This window comes from Crinia signifera, chromosome 1, assembly GCF_055691185.1.
Source record: "Crinia signifera chromosome 1, ASM5569118v1, whole genome shotgun sequence".
In the NCBI taxonomy this organism is placed as follows: domain Eukaryota; kingdom Metazoa; phylum Chordata; class Amphibia; order Anura; family Myobatrachidae; genus Crinia; species Crinia signifera.
The window spans coordinates 102,623,013-102,650,769 of record NC_139217.1 but is presented as its reverse complement, the minus strand read 5'-3'; the positions used below and the strand labels follow the sequence as shown (position 1 = coordinate 102,650,769).

Below are 27,757 nucleotides of genomic sequence, written 5' to 3'. Positions count from 1 at the left end.
GCCACACTTCGGGCTCAGTGGCTCGCTGCGCTCGCCACACTTTCTATTCTCAACTCCACGCCAACGTGGATAGTGGGGGTATGAAAAGGTCGTAGGAATCGTACCGCCGCCCCTTGCGGGCTCGCTGTGCTCGCCACGCTTCGGGTTCACGTTGATCGTGGGGTGGCGTTAACAATTGTGGGGGCCATTTCACACTTCAGGGTGCCTATTTGGCCTCTGTGGGCCATTTAACATTGTTTCCTATGGAAAAATCGGGTCAATTGAGACATTGAACAGGAAAATCGGGTCAATTGGGACATTTAACATTGTTCCCTATGGGAAATCGCGGGCATCGCATTGGTCGCATCGCATACGATTTTTTAGTGCATGCGATGCCCGCGATGGCCGCAATTTTTTACTAACGATGTCCACGATCAAAATCGTGGGCGCCCTTCTAGGTAAAGAGTACCTGTACTTTATTAACCATTTGAGTACCAAGTGAATTTGTCAAAATAGGTGGGAAAATTGACAAGGAAACATTTTCTTCATCATAATGACCTGTAATGTTACCTTATATAGGAAATATCATCGTATTTTACACATTTTTTATTTGAATTTATATAACAAATGTGAGCGACGCCGGTATATTTAGTGGATATGTTGCACATCTTTCACAGAGAGATGTGGCACTCAAAGGGTTAATAGCTTCTTCCTGCAATTCTAATTGTGTTTTGTTAGGGTTTTAAATAAGTTGTGGCCCCTTAAAAGGTCTTAATTTTCCTTGTATGAAGTCCAATGACTGCAGTGTACAGGAGCAGGGTGCTAGAAGGCATCAGGTGAGTGGGTCAGAGTTGCAGCTTTCTTCAATGGAATTGTGTGTAGGACAAACTTGAGAGTTCTAAACAGTTTCTGAAGCGTCTGCACATGTATTTGTTACTTAAAACATAACAACAATAGCTGTAAATATAGCCGCCGCCGGTCTATAAGATGATTTCACAAGAAACTAATGATAGAATTCTGTAGAACCCTATTCTCTGGCAGTATGTTGCCCAGTGTGTCCTATTCATACAGCACAACATCACACTGTGAGACTTTCTGCAGAGAATTAAGCTGATAACCCATCTGTTTACTGGTCACCTCTCAGCGTTAGGGGATGTAAATCCCTTGCTATGTGGTTGGCAGATAATACACTCCCTTCACCTCCAGCACAAACCTATGTCCAATCTCATTCTAGCTATAGGGTGGTATAAAATGCATATGGGACAAACAGAAGGATCGTCCCACCGGGAAAAGGGTTTGTGGCTAGGGAGAAAAAGTAATAAAGTTTTTTTTATCTTAGAAACGTCACATTTTCTGTCAGCCATTGTCTTCACAGGAACAATATAGCTTTGTTTATCAATGGGCGTTACAAGGAATCACAAACGAAATCTTCGGGCCGAAGAAAATATCCCTACAAAACAGAAACAAACCAGTACACAGTAAGTTCACTTTTTGCAAAAGTTTTGTGGTTGGTGATAATATTACTGTAATGTGTTAAGGCTGTGATTTATTATTGCTAGTCTATTGAAGTTGATCCTTGTGAATGCAGCGTTCTAGCACTTGAGGGCATAGTAGACGGCACATTAATACAGGCTGGCTGCTCTCCGAATGTGTTCACAGGCTGATGCTTAAGGGGGAAAGGAACAGAAGCATCATTGTGACAGCATAATAGCACTTCAGTTGTGCTCTCACAGCCAAATAGCCTCACTGTTACTGCTGGTGCATAGGAAAGATGGAACTTCTACTAGGCCTCTGTGCCAGCTCCGTTAGGCGTCCCGCAAATACATTTCTGCAGGCTGTGCATTTACTTATACTTTATGAGATGTATACTACAATACACTGAATTACTAATATATTAAAAAGAGAATAGAAGTGTAAGTACACATATAAAACTGAATTATTTAAATATCTTTCTGAAAATTGTACTTATCGATAATTAAAATCTTCTGACCTTAATTATTAAATGGTAGAAGAATAAGCAGCAGTCATTATAGTTAGGTTCAGTACCCAACTGACATACTCCAAAGTCAATGGCATGTTCTAGAAACTAACAGCATGACTTTTGTGCATTGTGATGTAGTATTATGATTCATAGAAACAGTAGCTAGTATGGGTGTGGTATGACACACCGACAGTCGGGATTCCGACAGTCATTTCTCCGACGTCGGAATCCCGACTGCACAGCGGGGGGAGCGCAATGAAGCCCCTTGCGGGCACGGTGGCGAGCTGCTCTCGCACACTTATTTTATTCTCCCTCTATGGGGGTCGTGGACCCCCACGAGGGAGCAGTCAGGATTCCGACGTCGGAGTAATGACTGTCGGAATCCCGACTGTCGGGGAGCCGTCCGGCACCCGCTAGTATAATAACCGGGAAAGCTACTGTAGGGCTGCCAACATTTTTTGGGAGCACTTGCTCTGTAGGGGCATGGTTCAGAGCAGGGTACTATAATATTTACCCTAGGGAGATTTGGAGCAAAGGCTCAATCAGATGCTAAGTTCCCCCAGGATATGGGATGCCGGAAGAGAGCTTTTGGCAGTGTGTTAAAGGATGTGGTGGAGAATTACAGTAGCAAGATCCTTTCTAATACCGGTAGATATTATTGTCCCTGGGTCGCCAATGTCTAGGCCAACAGTCACTTGGTCGACCACTAATGGTCTACAGAGACAAGGTTGACATACCATAGGTTGGCATTGGCAGAAGGTCGACACATACCTCCCAACAGTCCCAATTACCGTGGGAATTCTGGGACATTCCCGCGTCCCTCCCGTGGCCGGCAGTGTCCTGCGGCGAGGGGGGGGGGCTGTTGGGAGCCCCCCCTGTCGATTGCTGAGCAGCAGTGAATAAACGCTGTGTGCATGCACAGCGTCTATTCCCGCAGCCAGGGGGCTGGGGGCATGGCTAGAGGCTCACAGGGTCATGCTGCCATAGCGCCAAAATGGGGGCGTGGCCTCGTGGGGAGCTATTATAGGCCATGGCCTTTTATTTAGGCCACACCCCCGAAACCCCCGCATCACTCTGTCCCGCCTTGACCTCCAAAGAAGTTGGGAAGAATGTCGACACAAGCTTAAGGTTGAAATGGACATGTAACAGATCAATAAGTTGTTCATGTTTTTTTTGGGTGTAGACTGACTTGGTTTATACTTTACGATCTAAGAGGGCATGGAGTGAGAATATAATAGTGTGCCTGAAGCATGGCGACATATGTCAAAATAGACATCAAAAACATTAAAAAAGGTCCAGTTTTTTGAGTGTCGACCATGTTCATGTTGACCTTAAGCTTGTGGCGAAATTCAGGCAATACTGACCTATGGTATGTCGACCATTTTCAAGTGTTGACCTAGTCACTGTTGACCCGCTATACCGTAACACTTATTTTTGCCCGTGCATATACCAATCTTATCTTCTTTCCCTCAGAAATCAGCAGCGTAGAAAGAAGATATTATATGGGATGTATACACTTCTTGCTGTACATCCCACCTCACATCGTACCATATCTAGTCACATATGTACTAACGTATGTGATAAGTAACACACAGGGAAGCTCTTCCAATAAGAGCTGCCCTTTGTGATCAGCGCCGTTATCTGGACTTTTGGATTTATAATCAGTAGTCCATCTGTACATGCGCCATAGTTACCTCCCCTCCTGCATTCTGCAGGAGACTCCCTGAAATAGCAGCAATCTCCCTCTCTCCCTCATTAGTCTAGCAATCTCCCTCATTTCACCTAGCCCACATTGCACTGTTACATTTTTTGGGGGAAAAATGGAATGCGAGATTTACAGTGAATCAACAGTACCATTTCCCAGCACTTCAGCAAGTGCTTTGGGGCTCATCTACATTTGGATATAAGTCATTTTAAAAGACCTCTCAGATGGAGCAGTACACACAAACAATTCTAGGTGCCACGTTCACAATCTCTCGATATATGGAACTAGCCACACCCTTTGGGTGGAGCATGACATGCCCCCTCAATGGGGCGCTTTGCAAACTTCTATTACCAACTATAATCTCCCTGAAACTAGTTTTCAAAAGTAGGCAAGTATGACATGCGCAAAAAACGTGGCTGCAGGAGATGCTTGGAAGGATCTGAATAGATCCCTCTGACATCATGGATGTGGAAAGGAGCCCATAGGCTTCTATAAGGTAAGGCCGGCTTTTGGCCGCATTTACATCACCACCTTTGAGAGAAGAAAAGTCTAATCAATTGATGGGTGTGTATTTAATCATGGGTGGGGTTGTATAATATTATTATTATAGTGTAATGGGGAAATAAGTCTATAAATAGAAATGCTATTATTTAGTTCATGTTGATCTGTTTGAGGAAGGGAAATAGCCTGTTTATTAAATGTAAGCACTTTATTGGTGCCAGCACTGGTTGCAGGCAAGAGCAGCCTAGTTATATAATCTATAGGAGGACGGAGTTTTCTTTTTTCAATGAATGTGTTTTAAAAATATGTATTTTTATTTTTTTTATTCTACAATACTTCTCATTAAGCCCTGGATGGTGGGGCATATTGACACTTATGGTTCCTCAAGTGCCAGCATGCCCTGTCAACCATGGGTATAATGCAGCTTGTAGTACTACAACATGTGTGTAGGGTGTTCATGTAATGTGTGTAGAAAAATACATCAATTATTCATTTCATGTCCCAGCATGCCCAGGTGAACACCCTATACCCAGCGGTGTTGCTAATAGCTCCATTGTTATCAGTGGGGATGGCCATCGTTGTCATTGCCATCGATGGTTGCCATCGATGGCAATAATGCAACTGGACATCGTGCTAAACTATGCAATGGATGACCATCAAAACACAGGGGCGGAGCTTCGCAGGTGTTGGGGGGAGCTATGCTCTGTGTTCCGACACTTTGAAAAAAAAGAAGAGCAAAACATTGTTTTGCTGTGCCATCGATGGAGGGAAACCATCTGGTTCTCCCCATCGATGGCAAAAGTATTCGACATCAGCCATAAACCATTGATGATTTCAAATCATCGATGGTCGATGGCCACCCCTAGTTATTAGTATGGGACTGAGTGGTCCACATTTTTTTTTTGGGGGGGGGGGGTCACAAATGAAGGGCCCCTACATATTCAGCGGCCACTGCTGGAGTTTCCCTGTGGCCTGCGCGCCCAGCCAGTGACTGAGCTGTAGGCTACTGCTTTACATACTATTGGATAGCTGAGCTGCTCTGCCGCCCTGTTCTGCTGTACGGCAGCTCAGCTGTCAGTCAGTGCAGAGGAGAGCCGTGAGTGCAGGAATCACTCACCAGCTACCCTCTGCACTGATTGACAGCTGACCTGCCATATAGCAGAACAGGACAGCCGAGCAGCTCAGCTATCCAATAGTATGTAAAGCAGTAGTCTACAGCTCAGTCACTGGCTGGGCGCGCAGGCTGCAGCTGCAGAAAACTCAAACGGCGCACGGGAGCGTTGCCCCTGATTCTCCACCAGTCTCCATTCTGCCCTGATGCTGACAAAACATTTATGAGAACACTGAAGTTTTATATGGTAATGACAGAAAATAAAGATAAACAGAAACCCAATGCACACATACACTATGCTACATAGGACAATGCTTACTTTGGGCAGCAGAGCAGTTCATTAAAATTGCAGTAGCAGGCCATCTCACATCCTGCCCCTTCCCAAAAGTGGTCCTGCAGGCTTCCATCCAGGGGCCAAAGATTCTCCACTCCCTCTGGGATGTTGTGGCAATTCCGATCTTTTAAAATCTTTTTGTAACAGGATAGCCGGCCAGTTGGGGTAGCCCCTATTCCCCACACAGCAATCAGCAGCACAGCAACTTGGACAACTTTCATTTTGTGACCTGAAAGATACATGGTGAGTGGTCTGTGAATGATCAGGTATGTATGTGCCCTGTGTTGGCTTATGTATTCAAAAATAGGACGATAAGGGCTACATTTACTAAAGCTTCTAAAAATGAAAAGTGGTGATGTTGCCCCTAGCAACCTATCACATTCCGTCTATCATTTTCTAGGATGCTAATAATAGAAAGAATCTGACTCATTGCTAAGGGCAACATCACCTCTTTTCATTTTTAGAAGCTTTAGTAAATTTACGCCCAAAGTTATACTGTTTCAGAAGAAGCTCAGAATGCACATTAAGGGCCTGATTCAGTAGGGATTGCGGAGCGATGGTGTGGCTCTGCACATGCATTATGGGTAATTATACGCCTGTCCAGGGCTGCTGTGCGAATGCAATCAATGACTATCACAGTTGCCTAGGCATTCGCATGGGGGGGAGGGGCAGTGGTGGGGTGGGCAGTGGGTGGACAGGAAGCAGGTGCATAGGTACACCAATGGATGTGCCCACAAAAGCAGTTAGTGTGCCCAGAATAACACTGGATGTCCTCATGCGAACGCAGAGGGGTCAAATCCTGCACGGGGCAGGCGGTTAAAGTCACATGACATCAATGCCAGCCCCGGTGAGTTTAAACTGACTGTTATTTGTGAACGGGAGAAAAAAATCATTTGATGGTCAGTGAACATCGAAAGATTTATCCCCCGCGTGAATGGATGTGTCAGTGTACACATCCATTTGCATGCTTCCAACAGAATCCGTGGGGCGGAAGGAAACGGGCATTTGTTTAGCGAACGTGCAGCATTTATCCGCTCGCTAAGCAGTGAACGACCGCTGCTTAGCGAGCATAGAAACATAGAATTTGATGGCAGATAAGAACCATTTGGCCCATCTAGTCTGCCCCTGTTTTTACCCTTCAGGTAATCTCAACCCTTTTTAATCCTTATTTCTTTGTAAGGATATTCATATGCCAATCCCAAGCAGTCCTGAATCAGGACTTAAAGCATCATATGAAGAGATTTATTACTGTGGCAAGTACATAATGTGAATGCTTTACACACTAAATAGAAGTTACACTTAGGGCTAATGCCTGTGTTACATTTAGTCTCAGGACATTCCAGTTTTTGCCAAAGAAATCCGTTATCCTGGAATTCTAGCAGCATCAATAAAGGGCTTTGTAGCACCACCTGCTGTTTAAAAATGATAATGCAGAATAGTCTTTGTTATGTGCATAGATTTATATCTAAACATTTCCTAGATGTCTTTTCAAGAACTGTAAACATTGTCAACAGTATAATAATGATTATTCCAATGTTTACCATAAATATGTACCCAAATATGCTACTTAGTAATAATACTACTTAGAAGGGGTATGGTATGCAGGTATGTCCAAACTATGGCCCTCCAGCTGTTGTGAAACTACACATCCCAGCATGCCTTTCTAACATTCTTTAATAGCAAAACTGTGGCAAGGCATGGACTTGTCGTTTCACAACAGCTGGAGGGCCATAGTTTGAACATGCATCATATAGGGGGTCGACCATTTACAAGTGTTGACAGTGACTAGGTAACTAACATACCCTAGGTCGATATTGACAGAAAGTCAACGCAAGCAATAGGTCAACATTGACATGGTCAACACTAAAAAGGTTGACGCATGGCTTGCTATGCCCACTTGGATTGTAAAGTCGGTCTAAACAAAAAAAACATGAAAAACTTGTATCTCAGTGTCGGACATGCCAATGTCAACGTTTTGCTTGTGTTGACCTTTTGTCAATGTCAACGTAGGGTATGTCGACCATTTATAGGTGTCGACCTAGTCCTGTCGACCATTAGTGGTCAATCTAATGCAGTGGAGCACTATCGCTCCGCTGCTGCCTTCCTTTTGTAAGCCATAAGTAAGTGGCATTGAAATTATTTTATTCTAGTCTTATTTTTTTTAAAATAAAATTTACAGATGCAGAGGAGAGTTACTTCTCCCAGTTTAGGATACACTGTGTGCAACAGTTTGTTGGATTGTGGTACAAGATGGCTGGAAATGCAAAACCCATTCCTAGAAACACTTCCATATTTCTAAAATACAAAACTTGGATTGAGATAAAATTGTGAGAGATAATGTGCCAACCAATCCTCTCCTTACTGTTATTTCAAAAATGTGCCTTTAACCCCTTCCTGACATTTGACGTATATATACGTCATGGCCGGGATGTACTTCCCGACACATGACGTATATATATACGTCATGACTTTAAACTGTCACCGCGTCTATAGACGCGGTGACAGTTTAAACATGTCTGCTGTCCCTGACAGCAGACATGTCCCAGCATGCCCAGGGGGGGCGGCGATGCCTCCCCCCCCGTCGGCGATCGCTGCGATTGGCTGTTCAATGTGAACAGCCAATCGCAGCGTTTTCCTGTGTTACCGGCGAATCAGACGCTCGGTAACACAGGGATCAATCACCGCCGGGTGTGAGGGGGCGTGAGGGGGTCACCGGTGATGACCACACCTCACCCCACCTGCCCCCAAGGCTGTGATTGGTCCGTCGGACCGACGGACCAATCACAGCCATGGCGCGTGATTTAATCTAACGGTGACAGCGCTGCAGACGCCATTCCGGTCTGGAATTGCGTGCAGAGCGGTCACCATGCCAATCTGTCGTGATATACTGACCTGATCCTTGCCTGATACTTACCTGATCACCGCTGGTAGCGTGCTGCCAGCAGCTGGATGCTTCCTGGATCTTGTGACTTCCTGTGTGCTGCTGCTGCAGTGTCATAGAGTGTCATAGAGTGAGAGATAGTGAGAGATAGTGAGAGATAGTGAGAGATAGTGAGAGATAGTGACAGAGAGTGATAGAGAGTGCTATATATTGTGTCTGCTGCCCCCCCTTTTGTGCTGATCAGTATATCTGTGCTGATCAGCAACTTTTTGGGGGTGCAGGGTTTTTTTTTTTATATATATACCTGTCAGTTGCACCAAAGGTTGTGCTGCCTGTGCAACTGACTGCTGCCCCCCCTGCTGCCCCCCCTTTTGTGCTGATCAGTAAGCAACTTTTTGGTTTTTTTTTTTTTTATATATACCCTGTCAGGTTGCACCCACAGTTGTGTGCCTGCTGCCCCTCACTGCTAATCAGTGTTGCATCACTGCATCACTGATCTGCAGTTTTTTTTTTGGAGAGTGCAGTGGGGTTTTGTTTTTACACCCACGTTGCTTTTGTGGGTGTCCTGTGGCCGCTGAGCGCTGATCAGTGACGTACATCACTGAACAGCATTTTTGGCACAGGGTTGATATAATTTTTTTTCTGCAGTTTTTTTAAATAGTTTTTTTTTTGGAGAGTGCTGTGGTTTATTTTTTTTAAATAGTTTTTACACCCACGTTGCTTTTGTGGGTGTCCTGTGGCCGCTGAGCGCTGATCAGTGACGTACATCACTGATCAGCATTTTTGGCACAGGGTTGATCTATTTTTTTTTTTTTTGGATCAAATTCCTGTTGCCTTTGAGCGCTGTTCAGTGACGGACGTTACTGACCAACATCTGTGCTCAATTTTTGGCGCAGGACCTTTTTTTTTTTTTTTTTTTTTTTTTTTTAACCCCTTCAAGGTTGTACCAAAAGCTGCCTTGAAGTTGCTGAGTGACGTACATCACAGATCAGCATTTTTGCAACAGGGTTGATCTAATTTTTTTTTTTTTTATTGGGATCAAATTCCTGTATAAAGTATTTTTTTTCTGCACTACATACACACTACACACTACATACCCCCCGTGTTGAAATAAAGTTTGTACCCCCCCTACACTATACACGTGTTGAAACATTACACTTACAGAAACACAAAAATAAAAATGGCATCCCAAATGTCATCCCAAATGTCATCCCAGTCATCCAGAAGAATGTATTCAGCGGAGGAGGCATATGCCATGCTTGCCTCTGACTCTGACACAGCCAGTGATGCAAGCGGGGAATTTGAAGGATTCGTCTTAACCTCATCTTCCTCCTCTAGTGATGAGGGACCCCCTCAAAGACGCCCCCGTAGAGCAGCTGAGACCCCCCCCAAATGATTGATCCCGTATGGACCCCACCACCAGACAATTTTGAGCCCCAGGTTCCTGAGTTTTTGGCCATCCCAAGAATCCAATTTGATTCAACAGGTCTCAGAGAAATTGACTTTTTCAAATGATTTTTCTCTGATGATTTTATAAATTTAATGGTGGACCAAAGTAATTTATATGCCCAGCAGTTTATTGCTCAAAACCCCACGTCATCATTTGCTAGGTGGACCCCTGTAGATGCAGTAGAGATGATGACGTTTTGGGGTCTGGTGTTACATATGGGCATAGTAAAAAAGCCAGAAATTAGGCAATATTGGAGTACAGATGTTCTGTACAGCACCCCACTTTACCGTATGGCCATGACTCGGACTCGTTTTGAGACAATCCTTAAATTTTTACATTACACCGATAATGCACAGTGCCCACCCAGAGATGATCCCACCTTTGACCGGCTATTCAAAGTCAGGCCGGTCATTGATCATTTCAGTGCCAAATTTGCAGAGATGTACATCCCTGAAAAATTTATTTGTATCGACGAGTCCCTTATACATTTTAAAGGAAGGGTTAAATTCCGCCAGTACCTTCCCAGTAAGAGGGCAAGGTATGGCATAAAAATGTATAAACTGTGTGAAAGCACCTCAGGGTACACCCACAGGTTTAGGGTATATGAAGGGAAGGATTCAAGAATTGAACCGCCAGAATGCCCCCCCTCCCTCGTAGGTGTTAGTGGAAAAATTGTCTGGGATTTAGTGCACCCCTTCCTGGATAAAGGTTATCACCTCTATGTGGATAACTTTTACACTAGCATCCCCCTGTTTAAGGCCCTTGGTTCAAGAGGTACAGCAGCTTGCGGTACTGTGCGCAAGAACCAAAGAGGCCTCCCAAAAACGCACATTGCCCAAGTACTGAGAAGGGGTGAAAGCAGGGCACAATCCACCGAAAATATGTTGTTGGTCAAATATAAGGACAAGAGGGATGTCCTTATACTGACAACAATTCATGGAGACAGTACCACCTCCGTCCCTGTACGAGGTACCAGTACCCACACCTCAAAACCTAATTGTATCCTAGATTACAATAAGTACATGGGCGGAGTGGATCTTTCAGATCAGGTACTGAAGCCGTACAGTGCCCTGCGGAAAACAAAAATCTGGTACAAGAAGCTGGCCGTGTATATCATCCAGATGGCACTGTATAACGCTTACGTGCTATTCCGTTCTACCAGCCAGAGGGGGACATTTATGCACTTTCAAGAGGAAGTCATAAAGGGCCTAATATTTGGGAACCAGCAGGCAGAGGGCCCCAGTACTTCTAGTACTGGCCCCCGTATTGTACCAGGGCAGCATTTTCCTAACGAAATCCCCTCCACTGCAAAAAAGGGCAGGACACAAAAAAGGTGCAAAGTTTGCTATAAAAAGGGAATAAGAAAGGATACTATTTTCCACTGTGAAACTTGCCCCGACAAACCCGGCCTATGTATAAAGGAGTGTTTTAAAATATACCACACATCTATGGATTATTAGGTTCATCATTTCACCGTGCTTCGGGGGTCTTGCTAATGCCACATAGCACCCACCATTCATTCCACTAGAATCTGAGCTGCAAAATCCAAAAATCACTCCTTCCCTTCTGAGTCCTGCCATGCACCCAACTGGTATTTTTTGGTCACATATGAGGCATTGCCATACTCGGGAGAAATTGGGGCACAGATTTTGGGGTGCTGTTTCTCCTTCATACCTTATGAAAATGAAAAATTTTGAGCCAGAACTGCATTTTTGTGTAAAAAAGTGTAAATTTTCATTTGCACAGCCCAGTTGTATCAAAATTGGTGAAACCCCTGGGGGTTTGAAATGTACACTATACCCCTAGATGAATTCCCTGAGGGGTGTAGTTTGCAAAATGGGGTCACTTGTGGGGGGGTTCCACTGTATTGGTGCTTTGGGGGTCTTGCTAATGCGACATAGCACCCACCAACATTCCACCAGAATCTGTGCTGCAAAATCCAAATATCACTCCTTCCCTTCTGAGTCCTGTCATTTTTTGGTCACACATGAGGCATTGCCGTACTCGGGAGAAATTGGGGCACAGATTTTGGGGTGCTTTGTCTCCTTCATTCCTTGTGAAAATGAAAAATTTTGAGCCAGAACTGCATTTTTGTGTAAAAAATTTAATTTTTAATTTTCACTGCCCAGTTGTACCACAATTGGTGAAACCCCTGGGGGTTTGAAATGTACACTATACCCCTAGTTGAATTCCCTGAGGGGTGTAGTTTGCAAAATGGGGTCACTTGTGGGGGGGTTCCACTGTATTGGTGCTTCGGGGGTCTTGCTAATGCGACATAGCACCCACCAACATTCCACCAGAATCTATGCTGCAAAATCCAAATATCACTCCTTCCCTTCTGAGTCCTGCCATGCACCCAAATGGTATTTTTTGGTCACATGTGAGGCATTGCCGTACTCGGGAGAAATTGGGGCACAGATTTTGGGGTGCTTTGTCTCCTTCATTCCTTGTGAAAATGAAAAATTTTGAGCCAGAACGGCATTTTTGTGTAAAAAAATTTAATTTTTCATTTTCACAGCCCAGTTGTACCAAAATTGGTGAAACCCCTGGGGGTTTGAAATGTACACTATACCCCTAGTTGAATTCGCTGAGGGGTGTAGTTTGCAAAATGGGGTCACTTGTGGGGGGGTTCCACTGTATTGGTGCTTCGGGGGTCTTGCTAATGCGACATAGCACCCACCAACATTCCACCAGAATCTGTGCTGCAAAATCCAAATATCACTCCTTCCCTTCTGAGTCCTGCCATGCACCCAAATGGTATTTTTTGGTCACATGTGAGGCATTGCCGTACTCGGGAGAAATTGGGGCACAGATTTTGGGGTGCTTTGTCTCCTTCATTCCTTGTGAAAATGAAAAATTTTGAGCCAGAACGGCATTTTTGTGTAAAAAAATGTAATTTTTCATTTTCACAGCCCAGTTGTACCAAAATTGGTGAAACCCCTGGGGGTTTGAAATGTACACTATACCCCTAGTTGAATTCGCTGAGGGGTGTAGTTTGCAAAATGGGGTCACTTGTGGGGGGGTTCCACTGTATTGGTGCTTCGGGGGTCTTGCTAATGCGACATAGCACCCACCAACATTCCACCAGAATCTGTGCTGCAAAATCCAAATATCACTCCTTCCCTTCTGAGTCCTGCCATGCACCCAAATGGTATTTTTTGGTCACATGTGAGGCATTGCCGTACTCGGGAGAAATTGGGGCACAGATTTTGGGGTGCTTTGTCTCCTTCATTCCTTGTGAAAATGAAAAATTTTGAGCCAGAACTGCATTTTTGTGTAAAAAATTTAATTTTTCATTTTCACTGCCCAGTTGTACCACAATTGGTGAAACCCCTGGGGGTTTGAAATGTACACTATACCCCTAGTTGAATTCCCTGAGGGGTGTAGTTTGCAAAAGGGGGTCACTTGTGGGGGGGTTCCACTGTATTGGTGCTTCGGGGGTCTTGCTAATGCGACATAGCACCCACCAACATTCCACCAGAATCTGTGCTGCAAAATCCAAATATCACTCCTTCCCTTCTGAGTCCTGCCATGCACCCAAATGGTATTTTTTGGTCACATGTGAGGCATTGCCGTACTCGGGAGAAATTGGGGCACAGATTTTGGGGTGCTTTGTCTCCTTCATTCCTTGTGAAAATGAAAAATTTTGAGCCAGAACTGCATTTTTGTGTAAAAAAATGTAATTTTTCATTTTCACAGCCCAGTTGTACCAAAATTGGTGAAACCCCTGGGATTTTGAAATGTACACTACCCCTAGTTGAATTCCCTGAGGGGTGTAGTTTGCAAAATGGGGTCACTTGTGGGGGGGTTCCACTGTATTGGTGCTTCGGGGATCTTGCTAATGCGACATAGCACCCACCAACATTCCACCAGAATCTGTGCTGCAAAATCCAAATATCACTCCTTCCCTTCTGAGTCCTGCCATGCACCCAAATGGTATTTTTTGGTCACATGTGAGGCATTGCCGTACTCGGGAGAAATTGGGGCACAGATTTTGGGGTGCTTTGTCTCCTTCATTCCTTGTGAAAATGAAAAATTTTGAGCCAGAACTGCATTTTTGTGTAAAAAATTTAATTTTTCATTTTCACTTCCCAGTTGTACCACAATTGGTGAAACCCCTGGGGGTTTGAAATGTACACTATACCCCTAGTTGAATTCCCTGAGGGGTGTAGTTTGCAAAAGGGGGTCACTTGTGGGGGGTTCCTAACTTTTAGCATCTTATGGTGCCTAGAAACCTACATGGTGCCTAAAAAATAATCTCATAAAAAGGAGGCTCCAAAATCAAGTAGGTGCTCCTTCTATTATGAAGCCTGTGGTTTGGTCAACGTGCACACTAGGGCCACATATAGGATATTTATGAAAACAAAAGAATTAGGGGAATCAATTTTTAGTCACATTTCTCTAGTAAAAACTACTGTGTTCCTTAGAAAAATGTATTAAAATTGAAAATCTGCAAAAAAAAATGAAATTTTGAAATTTCACCTACACTTTGTTTTAATTCCTGTGAAACACCTAAAGGGTTAACAAACTTCCAAAATGCTGTTTTGAATACTGTGAGGGGTGCAGTTTTTGAAATGGCATCATTTATGGGGGTGTCTCACATACAAGTCCCTCAAAGTCACATCAGAACTGAACTGGTCCCTAAAAAAATCAGTGTTTGAAATTTTCTTGAAAATTTGAGAATTTGCTATTCATATTTTAAGCCTCCTAGTGTCCAAAAAAATTAAAAGGAGGTTGAAATAATGATGGCAACATAAAGTAGACATATGGTCTATGTTAGTTATTAACTATTTTGAGTGGTATGATTATTTGTCTCACAAGCAGAAAATTTAACATTTTGAAAATTGCAAAATTTTCCATTTTTTTACGACATTTTGGTATTTTTCACAAAAAAACACAGACTGTATCGACCCAAATTTACCACTAACTTGAAGTACAATGTGTCACGAGAAAACAGTCTCAAAATCACTGGGATAAGTAAAAGCAAAAAAAAGTTATCCCCACTTAAGTGATACATGTCAGATTTGAAAAAAAGGGCTCTGTCAGGAAGGCAAAAACAGGCTGCGGCGGGAAGGGGTTAAAATATAAGGTAGAAGCTGATTGAATGGGACTTTATCTCACACCCCGCCCCCTCGGGCTGTATTTAGTATCGTTTGCAGCCATCACCGGAAAATGGCTGCCATAAGGAATATTTTTTTTCTACCAGATGTACCATTGGAGAGTTACATGTGCAAGTCAGAGCCACTGGGAGGGCAAAGCCCCCAGGTGCCTTGTATATCCTTGTATATTTTACGCCCCATGGCATACACTACAAGCTCCTCAGTGGCAGAGGCCGCTGCTAATTAATTATATTTGTTTCTTACCAGATGCAATTCTTGATTGCTAAACTGCTTTGGAACCAGTAGTTAATTACACTACAGAACAACACTAATAAAATGAGAGGGTGAATCACTTATGTGCCAACTGTAATAGCATGTGCTTTCCAATACAGACGCTAAAGAATGAAATGCTAGTTACATCATGTTCGAGATAAAAATAAACCTAAACATGATTCTAGTCTTTGAATACACGCTTTAACAATAGGTCTAGGAATTCATTTCAAAACCAGCTTTATGTACACAATGGCCCTTATTCAGATCTGATCGCAGTACAAATTTCTTCTCAAAATGGGCAAAACCATGTGCACTGCAGGTGGGGCAGCTGTAACATGTATAGAGAGAGTAAGATTTGTTCAAGTTATTTTGTTTCTGTGCAGGGTAAATACTGGCTGCATTATTTTTACACTGCAATTTAAATTTCAGTTTCAACACACCCCACCCAAATTTGCAGTGCACAGCATTTTGCCCATTTTGAGAACAAATTTGTACTGCGATCAGATGTGCATAAGGGACAATATCTGCAGTTTGTACTGGCAAGTGGCCTAAAGGTATTATACAGTATATCAGTGTAGAGAAAGTAATCAGTTAACAGTCATCATTCAGGCCATGCACTGACTCTTTATAAGACACCATGGGTGACATTTCATGGGTTTCATGAGTTTTTTTAAATCTAATTTTTTTTTGGAATGCGCATATTTAATTAGATGCGAATTCCGGGCAAAAAAGTGCGATAATGTGCGATTTTTAGTCATGAAAATGTGCAATTTTTGTGTTAAAAAAATGGGAAAAAAATAAATGGAGTGGGGTCCCCCCTCCTGAGCATAACCAGCCCCGGGCTCATTGAGTCGAACCTGGATGCAAAAATACGGGGGACAAAAATCGTAGGGGTCCCCCGTATTTCTGAAAACAGACCCGGACTCTTGGACCGTCCTGGTTCCAAAAATACGGAGAACAAATTGGCTGAAGGCATCCCCACACCCCAGGTACTCCGTCCAAGGCTGACCAGCCATGGTGAGCATGATACGGCTGGGGGACCTTATGTAAAAAGTGTCCCGTGGCTGTGGCATGACACCGCAGGTTGTTGGAGCCTGGTGCTGGTTTCAAAATATGGGGGACCCCCAGTTTTTTTGTCCCTCATATTTTTGGAACCAGGACCGGTCCAAGAGTCCGGGGCTGGTTTCAGAAATACAGGGGACCCTACGCTATTTGTCCCCCGAATTTTTGGAACCAGGTCCGGCTCAATGGGGCTGGTTATGCTAATTTTTTTTTATTTAACTTTTACACATTTTTAAGACAGAACCATGCACAGATATCAATGATCTGTGCAGGGTTCTGTCAAATTCACCTGTCAGAACCTGGTCTGCATGTGTGACGATTTTTAGTAACATTTTCCTGAATTTGCATCTCATTAAATATATGATTTGTATACTTTATAATGGAAAAACATCTGGATGCGAGTTCCGGCGTTACTAAAAATCGCCACTTCAGAATGTGCGATTTTGCGTAAAAAATGCACGATTTTTGACGCATTTCACATATTATTAATTATGCGATTTCTGAAAAAGTGCGAAAACGTCAGTTTTTGGTGAAAATATTGGCAAAAAAAAAAATCGCATCCCATTAAATGTCACCCCATTGGTCAAGAATTTACTATATTTGTATTGTACTCACAATACAAATGTACTGTGCTATGACTTACTATTTGTTGCACAATTCAAGCCCATACATCACAACTGTCCCAATTCCAGCAAGACAGAACTGCTATTTAGACACTGTCTCACTGTTTCTCTGAACAGCAGGGGATCACTGAATAGATTCCGTGCACGTATCTAGGCATGGCCAGCGACCATGATTCATAATCTCTGATGGTTCAGGGCTGATTACTTTTGCCATTGATGGGCCTAACTAAATGTTTTTTGTTTTTTTAACAAGAGGCTGAAACACAGGGCATAGATCCGTCATTGACACCCCCAAAGTCCCAGACCCAGGTTCTTATTGGCCCATGCGCCAGTCAGTGGAAAAACAAGGATGACCATTGGTTAGTGAAGCATCAAAGTAGGCCATTGCATAGTTAATAGCCAGAGTTGGTCACCTACCAAACTGCCATCAAACAGCAATAGCCATCCCTACACACATCTATACACTGCAGGGAGGTGAGCTGGAGCCAGTGGCATAGCTACATATGTGGCAAACCCTGCAGCGGCTTGGGGGAGCATCGCCAGCAGGGTCTGTGGTGGGCGCCACTGGCTGAACTGACAGGTGACCCAGGCAGCAGTGAGCGCTGAGCTGATCCCCCCCTGTACATATCTAATGAGCGGGGACCCAGTGCAGTGCATATTGGATGCCTGGGTTGCCTGTCAGCTCAGCCAGCGGCGCCCGTAGTCCATCGCCTCACCTCTTCTTGGGGGGAAGTAGGGGGCGCAAGAATATTTTATGGCAGGGGGGAGAAAAATTTCTAGCTACGCCACTGGCTGGAGCTCCCCAAAATCTAGAAAGCATAGTCAAGCAGTGAGGCCACACCTTCAACCAAGGCCACACCCCTACCAAACATGGCCTTGGTAACACATTTTAGAAGACATGCAAGCCAGTCATTTAGACTGTACAGTACCTAATTTCTCTTGTATAGCACTAAATATATCAGTACTGGCAGGGACAAAATGAATGTACATTGAAACAACCTTGCTTTAAGTGCAAAAAACTGTAGAAAATTGTCAGGTTCAGGTCATTTTTACCTATAATTTAGACTATATTCAGATTGTATATTGGAACCTCACTTACTCCACATCCACTGAGCATAATTGCATTCAGCTCTTCTACACAATAGCAGAGGAAACTGGCTGACTAGATGTAATGACAAAGAGAATGTGCTTCATCAGTATATGATTATAGTCAGTCAGGCTAGATAGGGAGACACACGGCCCACATATTATTTCTTCTCTCTGGGATCTCTGCTTAAATCCTTGAGTATGCTGCTGTGCAACAGTAGAGGAGCATAACAACAATCACAATGATCATTTTAAATCTATGATATTTCTTTTTGAGTAGGACCCAGTGAACCTCATACTTGCCTACCCTCCCGGAATGGCTGGGAAAGGGTCCCGCAAATTTATTATTTTATTTATTAACAGTTTCTTATATAGCGCAGCATATTCCGTTGCGCTTTACAATAGCAGACAGTGATACAACAAAACAGGGTATTTACAGACAGTCAAAATGTAGGAGGGCCCTGCTCGCAAGCTTACAATCTATATATATATATATATATATATATATATATATATATATATATATATATATATATATATATATATAGCAAATCGAATCCCCCTCCTGGCCCCCCGGGAAGGTGGGCAAGTCTCCCGCATTTTCGCCATAGCCCCTGCTCCCCCTCTCCCCACGATCTAAAATGACAAATTTTGCTGGTCTGCGGGGAGGGGATGGGGCTAAAATGACGCGATTCGTGTAATTTTGCATCATTTTAGCCCCTCCCCCATCCACGGACCCGCTTGGTGACATCAGCCGCGCCCCGCCCCAAAAAAAAGCCTCTTCCCACCCCCCTTTCAAAAAGTCGGCATGTATGATGTACCCTCCTGCGGCAACGTGAAGAAAACATTCACACTATGGGCACGTTTCAGGTTGGCTTACCAAGCGCCTGAGACGCCGCCCATCCAAATGCCCGCCGCCCACCACCGCCAATTTCCTTTGGTAACATGCTGAGGGGATGTGTAACGAAAACACATCCCCTTGCATGCCTCTGCTTCAGGAGAAATCATTCTATGGTCGACGACCATGGAATGATTTCTCCTGCCTTCACAAATAGAAGTAATTGAAAACTGACTTTTATTTGCGTGCGCCTGGACGAAGACCGGGCGGGTGGCTGAGATCCTGTGATGTCATCTGCCTCCCCCAGCAGGCATTGGCCCCCCGGCGTACCCATGGGAACACCCAGCGTTTTTATGGGGATGCTCATGAAACACGTGCGTTGCCATGGACGAGCCCAATTCCCGCCGCAGTCTGGCCTTGGCCCTTCCTCCCCACAATGAATGGCCCGGCGATTGTGTAGACTTTGGTTGCCAGGGTCTTCACATGCGCAAATAAGCGCTTGCGCATGCACAGACCCCCAAACATTGGAACAGGGCTGAATTTGCCCCGTTCCAAATGAATCTGAATTAGGCCCTATATTAGCGTCAACCAAGTGAGGAATGGTGGATAATTACACAGAAGATAGTAATAAAGCACCAATCGCCTATCACATATTACCTGTTCTCAAGATCTACCAACAGTCCACTTTTTCCAGACCACCTGGCTGGTGCACATGTGCAGTCATTGCTAACAGCCACATTTGCTGCATTCATTCCTAACCCGCACATTCTACAGATCAACTGGTGGTCTGGATTTGGAGGACCGGTTTGGCCACTCATGACCTACATTATGTGATTTATAATATGGGATGACCTTTACAATATCAACATTCATGATGTTGACACCACAATGATAGATGACATTGTTAAAATGTCCACAAGCAACATATCAACAATGTCAGAATGTCAACAGTTGAAATGTCGACACTGTGAGAATGTCTGCATTAGGATCAGACTGCGAGAAGGATGTTATGGTTAGGCTGAGGGCGTGGGGAGGTTAGAGTTAAGCACTCGAAGTGTGGTTTCTAACCTTTCTTGAATCACTGCGTTCTACAGTAGCTACAAATTTTAGAAAAAATATTCAGTAAATTGTGCCTATCCTTAGGGTCAGTTATGTGGTTTTGTAGAGAGTTGTGCTTCTGATTGTCCATATGATTTATGACTGATCACCACTAGCCCTGGTGTTTCCTATCACATGGATCATAAATAATTAGATTTGGATCTGGATAGCCAATCCGAAGCAGCCCTGCAAGAACTCAAGTACCCAATGGTACCTAGGTACATGGTTTGGGAACCACTGCACTAGAGTAATTGTAAGGGGGGCTGATCAGGGTTATGGATAACAAAGAAATACTTATCAGAACACCGGAGGTATTCTCTTGGTATATATGGATGCCCGGAGGTTGGGATACCAGTGGTCAAAAAACCGACAACGGCATATAAATGGTCAGAACCCTCTACCCTCCTTATCCTCCCTACCAGATACCTAGCCCTAGCTGTGCGGGAGGTACCTGGGCTGGTTGTGCGGTGTCACTCGACATGGGGGGGGGGGGATGCCGGGCCGGTGCCGGGTGATGCGGCGCAGGAGGTACTCTGGGTTGGCCGTGTCACTCGACGGGGGATGGGTGCTGGGTGACAGGGCGCGGGAGGGACCTGGGGATTCCCCTGCTCTACCCGCAGGAAGCTGCTTGAAACTTACCCCTGCAGGTCCTCTGCAGTATCCCATCCAGGTCCTCTTCGGTTGCGGACGCTGTCGACCTCCATCCAGGGGGGCCTGCTCCAGCATGGAGCCCTCCAGTGGCTGACAACAGTACCTTGCCTGTGTGTAGGGAGGCGTTTATTTTTTATTCTTAATGATATTATTGGGGGAAATTTACTAAAGGAAATTTGTAAAAAAAATAGGTGTATTTGTATCCAGAAATACACTTATTCTGGACATTTACTATCCCGAAAATACGGCAATTCGTATTGATGTGCTATCAATACAAATACGAATTGCCGTATTTTCGGGATAGTAAATGTCAAAAATAAGTGTATTTCTGGATACAAATACACCTATTTTTTACAAATTTCCATTAGTATATTTCCCCCATAGTATCCTGGAATGCCAGAACTGTTTTTGTAAGCAACTTTTATTGCTATGTATTGCAGGGGGTGGGGACTGAGTGAGTAGATTCCAATTATTGGGAATTGGGAACCCATGCATTGTTTGAGTATTTTAGTTCTTATTGCATACGGCTGTGGGCCTACAATGAAGTGGCCCATTTTAAAGTGGGAAAACTGAATCATAACTACAGCGTTATACCAGCGTTACACCCAAGTGACACTGAAGGAGACCATTCTATCAAAACTCTGCACCCTACAGACCAACTTTAGCAAATGTATGTGATTTACATTAGTATCTTAAAAACACTATAACTGCTAATCTGTATTTTGCCCATTGCATAACCAGTGTTGTATTGTTAATGTGTTTCTAGCCTTTGTAGTACCTGTTTGAAGCTGAAGTGAGGCATAATTTATTGGATTATATATTTTTTTGGCTAGTGTTAATTTAACCCAGGCTAATTTATGTCCTTTGATTAGCTGGTCATGTGACCTCAGCTGTAGGCTCTCTTAATTAGGCCTGGTATATCTGTTCACATAGATGGAAGTTCTCTAAGTGAGAAATTACAAAGTGGGAATTACTCAAAAAGAACAGTTAAAAAATAAATAAATAATAATAAAAAAAACAACAACAGCTGAAAAACATTGAACAACTTCAAGCAAGGTAAATTCAATACTTTTACACAATATTACTTTACTTATCCACTCTACTTAGCCCTATCTCTAACATACACCAATCACATCATGCTCACCAAAGTGCTACTTCTCATTTCATTACATGGAATACTCAATTTCAACCATCCTATAATCTCCCTGACACTTACCACTCAGTACACATTGCCTCTTCCATTATTCACTCCCCTCTTCTAAACATTCATGAGCTCTTTACTTATTTCTCTACTTGTACTTTCACATCCACATCCCACCACCAATACAAAAAAAAAACACCAACATCCACCTATATATCTATCTCTCCTTTATAATCTTATTAGCTGGTGACATATCACCAAACCCAGGCCCCACCCACATGACCCACTCAGATTTTACTGGTTTTACTGTCCTACCTACGCTCCTTCCTCCTAGGTGTTCGTGTCCGGGTGCCGGAGTTTCCAGGACTGTGATTTGGCACGGCCTGAAGGTGAGAGGGTGCAGCGCCAGGTAACTGGTCAGACGACACCTGCACAGCAGCAGGCACCACACTGCTCCACCCCAACACCCCTCTCACATCTACCCCATCGGGGAGAAAAATTAGCTGGGAGAAGGGTGCGAGTTGGCCTGCCATTGTCTGCGTTTTAAAGCTGTGGCAATTGCAATTCGCATAATTTCCAAAAGTCGAACATAAGTTAGCAAGTGCTGTATCTTGTGAGACTATTGAACCCCACATGTGATGCTGACAGATTTACCAATATCCATAATGCTTTATTGGTCCCTGCAGATACTTTAATCTTCAAATTGTGGTAGTCTGTTGTAGCCTATGAGCTACAGAATAGGGATGCTGCTCTGGTAGGGTTCCCCAGGAAGCCTCCACAGGAAGTTGCTGCTGTGCACTGTGGGCTGGCTGACCGTGAATGCACAGCACCACCGGCAGCCATCACAGCACATAACAGGGACAGGCTACTTTCAGAGCCCCCCCTATGGGTGCTGAAAGTAGCCTGTACATATTAAAATGCGATCCTGGGTGGTAAGATCATGTCCAGATAGCATTAAATATGGCCCAAAGTCCCACACATCCTGCAACTTGAGTGCCCTTTTTTTATATAGTGAATCACTCTTTTTAAGATATTGTAGACATCTTCCTGTACCTTGCTGAACTTCTAAAAAGCTCTGTATTCATTATGTAAATACATAAGAGCCCAGTGAAAGTGATTACTTACATTTAATATTTGCTCAAAACCATCCAAAAAAATCACATTTAAGTGTAGTATTAGGACTAGTTTGCATAAGTCCAGCAGGAACCAGTGATAAATAGTGGATAGGACACTAGGCGCCAGAGACCTTTATTTGTTATTTTGTTTTGTTTGTTTTTGGTATGATTTCACCGCAGAGTGATCAGTGAAAAAAGCCCCAAACTGGAAAATGTGCCAATATAAGTAACCCTGGAAAGTAAAAGCAGTTTAAGTACTAACAATGGCACAAGCTCAGGGAAAACTCTTCTGCTTAATAAAAAAAAGAACATGCTGAGAAAAGCGTTTGGGACAGATCACAATGAAATACTGTTCTGTATAGGTTTCATTCTTCATACTTCCAGCCTTGAGCAAAAACCTGAATACATATTTTAACAGATCATTCATAGCTCTCCGGAGAACCTTTTTTTCGTAAGAGATTGATTTGGTGTATTCCAGTGTGATAGAGGCAAACTGTGACAAGAAAAGGTCATTGGTGGACCAACATGGGGTACATGAATACATATTTTAACAGATCATTCAGAGGAAATATAAAACCCAGTCCATTATCTATCTATCTATCTATCTATCTATCTATCTATCTATCTATCTATCTATCTATCTATCTATCTATCTATCTATCTAGTCTATCTATCCCACTTTTGCAACCTGCACGACCAGACATTTGTCACCACATAAATAAATACAATTACCAAAATAACCCTGAAGGCAGTGGGTGACATCAGGATGATGGTGACAGAAGAGTGAGGGTGACAGGCAGTGGGTGACAGCAGCGTGAGGATGACAGGCAGTGGGTGACAGCAGCGTGAGGGTGACAGGCAGTGGGTGACAGCAGCGTGAGGGTGACAGCCAGTAGGTGACAGCAGGGTGAGGGTCACAAGAAATGGGTGACAGCGACATGTGAGTGATAGTGGCGTGTGGGTCACAGCGGTGTATGGGAGACAGGGACATGAGGATGATAATGGCATGTGTGGGACAGGGAGCTGGAGACAAATATTACAGTTTATCTACCTTATCTGGTGCCAAGCAACATCATCAGCCACCTGGGAGCTGTAGATGGAGCAATCCTTCTCACCCTTGTCCTGCTCTCTATCACACTTACACACTCCCTCACCCCATGTAGTGCTCTCTATCACAATGACACACTCCGTCACCCCATGTAGTGCTCTCTATCACACTGACACACTCCCTCACCCCATGTAGTGCTCTCTATCACAATGACACACTCCCTCACCCCATGTAGTGCTCTCTATCACACTGACAAGCTCCCTCACCCCATGTAGTGCTCTCTATAACACTGACACACTCCCTCATCCCATGTAGTGCTCTCTATCACACTGACAAGCTCCCTCACCCCATGTAGTGCTCTCTATAACACTGACACACTCCCTCACCCCATGTTGTGCTCTCTATCACACTGACACACTCCCTCACCCCATGTAGTGCTCTCTATCACACTGACACACTCCCTCACCCCATGTCCTGTGCTCTCTATCACACTGACACACTCCCTCACCCCATGTCCTGTGCTCTATTACACTGACACACTCCCTCACCCCATATAGTGCTCTCTATCACACTGACAAGCTCCCTCACCCCATGTCCTGTGCTCTATCACACTGGCACCCTCCCTCAGCCTGTGGCCTGTGATTTACAACACTGATGCACTCCATCACCCTGTGGCCTGCGCTCTATCACACTGAAAAGCTCCCTCGTCCCATGTCCTGCGCTATATTACACTGATACGCTACCTATCCGTGGGGCCTGCTCCCTATCACACTGACAGACTTCCTCACCCCATGTCCTGTGCTGTATCACACTGGCACCCTCCCTCACCCTGCGGCCTGCTCTCTATCACACTGAAGCGCTACCTAACCCTGCAGCCTGCTCTCTATCACACTGACACGTTACCTTACCCCACGGCCTGCGTTCTATCATACTGGCATGCTCCCTTACCCAATGTCCTGCACTCTAGCACACGGACGCACTCCCTGATCCTGCTCTCTATCACACTGACACGCTACCTCACCCCATGGCCTGCGTTCTATGAAACTGGCATGCTCTATCACCGCGTGTCCTGCCCTTTATCACACTGAAACGCTCTATCACACTGACGTCCTTCCTCGCCCCTGCGCTATATCACACTGATGTGCTCCTTCACCCCCACAGCCCATCACTCCGATGTGCTCCCTTACCTCGCGGCCTCCGTTCTATCACACTAACACGCTACCTAACCCAGCGGCTTGTGCTCTGTAACACTGACATGCTCCCTCACCCTGCGGTCTAACCCTCCCTTTCCATAGCCTAATTCCAAGCCCCGCCCCCCTAGCAGCCTAACTCTTTGTCCCCTGCTAGTGCCTAAATCTGACCCTCCCTTCCCCACCCTAATGCTAACTCACCTCACATACTTAAGTTCACAAGAAAAATTCCCAGGATTCCCTCCACTTACTCTTACCTTAAGAACTGGCTGGGCGAGTCCTGGGTGTGACGCTGCCTCTTTTCTCCCTCCCTGATAGCAGCAGCAACATGACCAGCAGCCTGGGCCCTCCCTCCAAGTGCTTCTCCAGGGTAACTCCGCCTCCTCCCTGCAGACTTCCGCAGCATTGACCTGGCTCCACTAAGCCGCCTCGGGTCCGTAGGAGCATTGTTAATCCACTGCTCCCACTCCAGTGACAGACTTTGTAAGAGTCGTGTCAGTTGCCGTGCAACAGCAAGACAAGCCGTACAGTGACCAGTGCAGTTGCATGGCTTGTCCCCCTGTAAAAAGTTAAAACGGCCCTGTATCTATCTATCTTTCTTTTGTACATTGGGTAGTACAGATGGTAGTGTTACTGTCTCACAGCACTGAGGTCTTCAGTTCAATTCCTACCACTGCTATAACTGTGTGGAGATTGTATGTTGTCCCTGTGCTTGTTTTGGTTTCTACCCGCAAATCAAAAATATACTGGTACTGTATGTTTACTGATTTCCCACAAAAATTAACCCTAGTCTGTGTATATAATATGGTACATAGATTGTAAGATGCACTGGGGCAAAGACTGATGTGAATAACCACATATTTTTTTAAAAGCGCTGCGGAATGTGTGTCTGCTATTTAAATAACCTTTAATAATAAATTACATTTAAAAAATGAATATGATAACAGATCCTGTCCTGACTTTGTTTGATTTTTTTTTTACAGGTCATTAAAGGTACCAGCGGGACCATGAAGATGGGGATAACATGCACTGGCAACGGGTGCCGGATGACTGACCGGCAGTCCGGATTCCGACAGTCATTACACCGACGTCGGAATCCCGACTGCTACAACCCGACAGACAGGCAGTGGCTATTCTCTGATGTGGGGCTACACGACCCCCATAGAGAAAGAATAGAATAGGTGGCGAGCATAGCAAGCCACTGTGACTGCAGAGTGGCGAGCGCAGCGAGACCACAAGGGACTTCATTGTGCACGCCCCGCTGTTTAAGTCCCGGCAGTCTGGATTCCTATTTCGGGCTAATGACTGTCGGAATCCCGACTGTCGGTGTGTTTTACCACACCCCTGGCAACTTGCTGGGACCAGTAGTCCACTTGTGAAACAATATTTTATAATAGTGATTCCAAAATGCAGTCCTCAAGGCAATCCAACAGTCTATGTTTTAGAGATATAGCTGCTTGTGCACAGATGGTATGTTTATACTGACTGAGGTACTAATGAAATCACCTGGATAGCCTTAAAACCTTGACTGTTGGGGTGCCTTGACTAATGAGTTTGGAAACCACTGTTTTATACTATTCCTTATTTATTAATGAAGCCTGATCAAGCCTAATGCTGGCAATATTAAAATTGGGGGAAACCTACACTCTCTGTTTCCCCAATTTTAACATTACCAGATTAGGCAGAAGTGCTAGTGTCGGATGTGGTTAGATACTTTTCTCCTTTTTAATTCTAAGCATATTTCCAGAAAACACCGTTAAATTGCTCTGGAATGTAAGCGCAACGTAGCTTCAGAATTAGTCATAAATCGCTGGCCGGTGGCTGGGTCAGCCTCAGGCTCGCTATACATTCAGCAGGTTTCAGAGAATTCAGAGAATAATCCTATTATACCACTTTTGCACAAAAATCTCAGGTCAGACTGGTGACAGACCCCCTTTCACACCATGGCGCAGATCCGGGTTATTCCTGGGTTGGCGCTATATGCACTGCACACAGATGCAGTGGAACTGCTCTGCTGGATCTTGCAGATTAGGTCATTTCCAAGCACCGGAAATCCAGCTATACCTGGGTATTATTATTTTTTTTTTTTTGGGGGGGGGGGGGGGGACCCTTTCACACTGAGATGCAACCCAGATTAACCTGGGGTGCAATAACCCATGCAAAGAGGCAGTGTGAAAGGGGTATTGAATTTCCCACAATCTCACTGTGAATCCCTATCATCATGCTTCCCAGTTTTATTCTGGATGAATGATCCTACATCTGAATTCATCTATTACTCTTCCCTTTAACTGCTATATTGTGCTGATACTTCTACAGAATACCATGACATAGTGTTCCCCCAATCCTATTATACAAATAATAAGGATATACAGTATACAATTTATGTTGGGATTAAGAATTATTAGCATTTGAGAATGGAAATATTACCTGTTTGTGCTATAAAATTCCTGTGAGTCCTTTAGAACTCCTGACAGATCCGTGTTTGCTCCAGTACGTGTAGAATGAGGTACATTACTGGTAAAGGGGCCAGAGAGAAGTTCTGGGATGGGGGAGTGGGCTGACAGTAAGAGGGAAGCATAAATGTAGCTTTG

At 44.3% G+C, this 27,757-nt stretch overlaps 1 protein-coding gene across 1 annotated transcript; it reads right to left on the bottom strand.

Moving 5' to 3' along the window:
• Positions 1–392: 392 nt before the first annotated feature.
• Positions 393–27,757, bottom strand: SCRG1 (stimulator of chondrogenesis 1). The gene is made up of 3 exons (XM_083156856.1): positions 27,594–27,757; positions 5,597–5,840; positions 393–1,429 (listed from the first exon to the last, which is right to left on the bottom strand). The coding sequence occupies exons 2-3, from the start codon at positions 5,830–5,832 to the stop codon at positions 1,375–1,377; spliced, it is 291 nt and encodes a 96-aa protein (XP_083012982.1). The 5' UTR covers positions 5,833–5,840; positions 27,594–27,757; the 3' UTR covers positions 393–1,374.

Coding starts and splice junctions, on each gene's coding strand:
- SCRG1 (XM_083156856.1), bottom strand. CDS start 5,832: ATGAAAGTTGTCCAAGTTGCTGTGCTGCTGATTGCTGTGTGGGGAATA. Junction 1,430..5,596: donor GAACTGCTCTGCTGCCCAAA/GTAAGCATTGTC, acceptor TCTGTTTTGTAG/GGATATTTTCTTCGGCCCGA.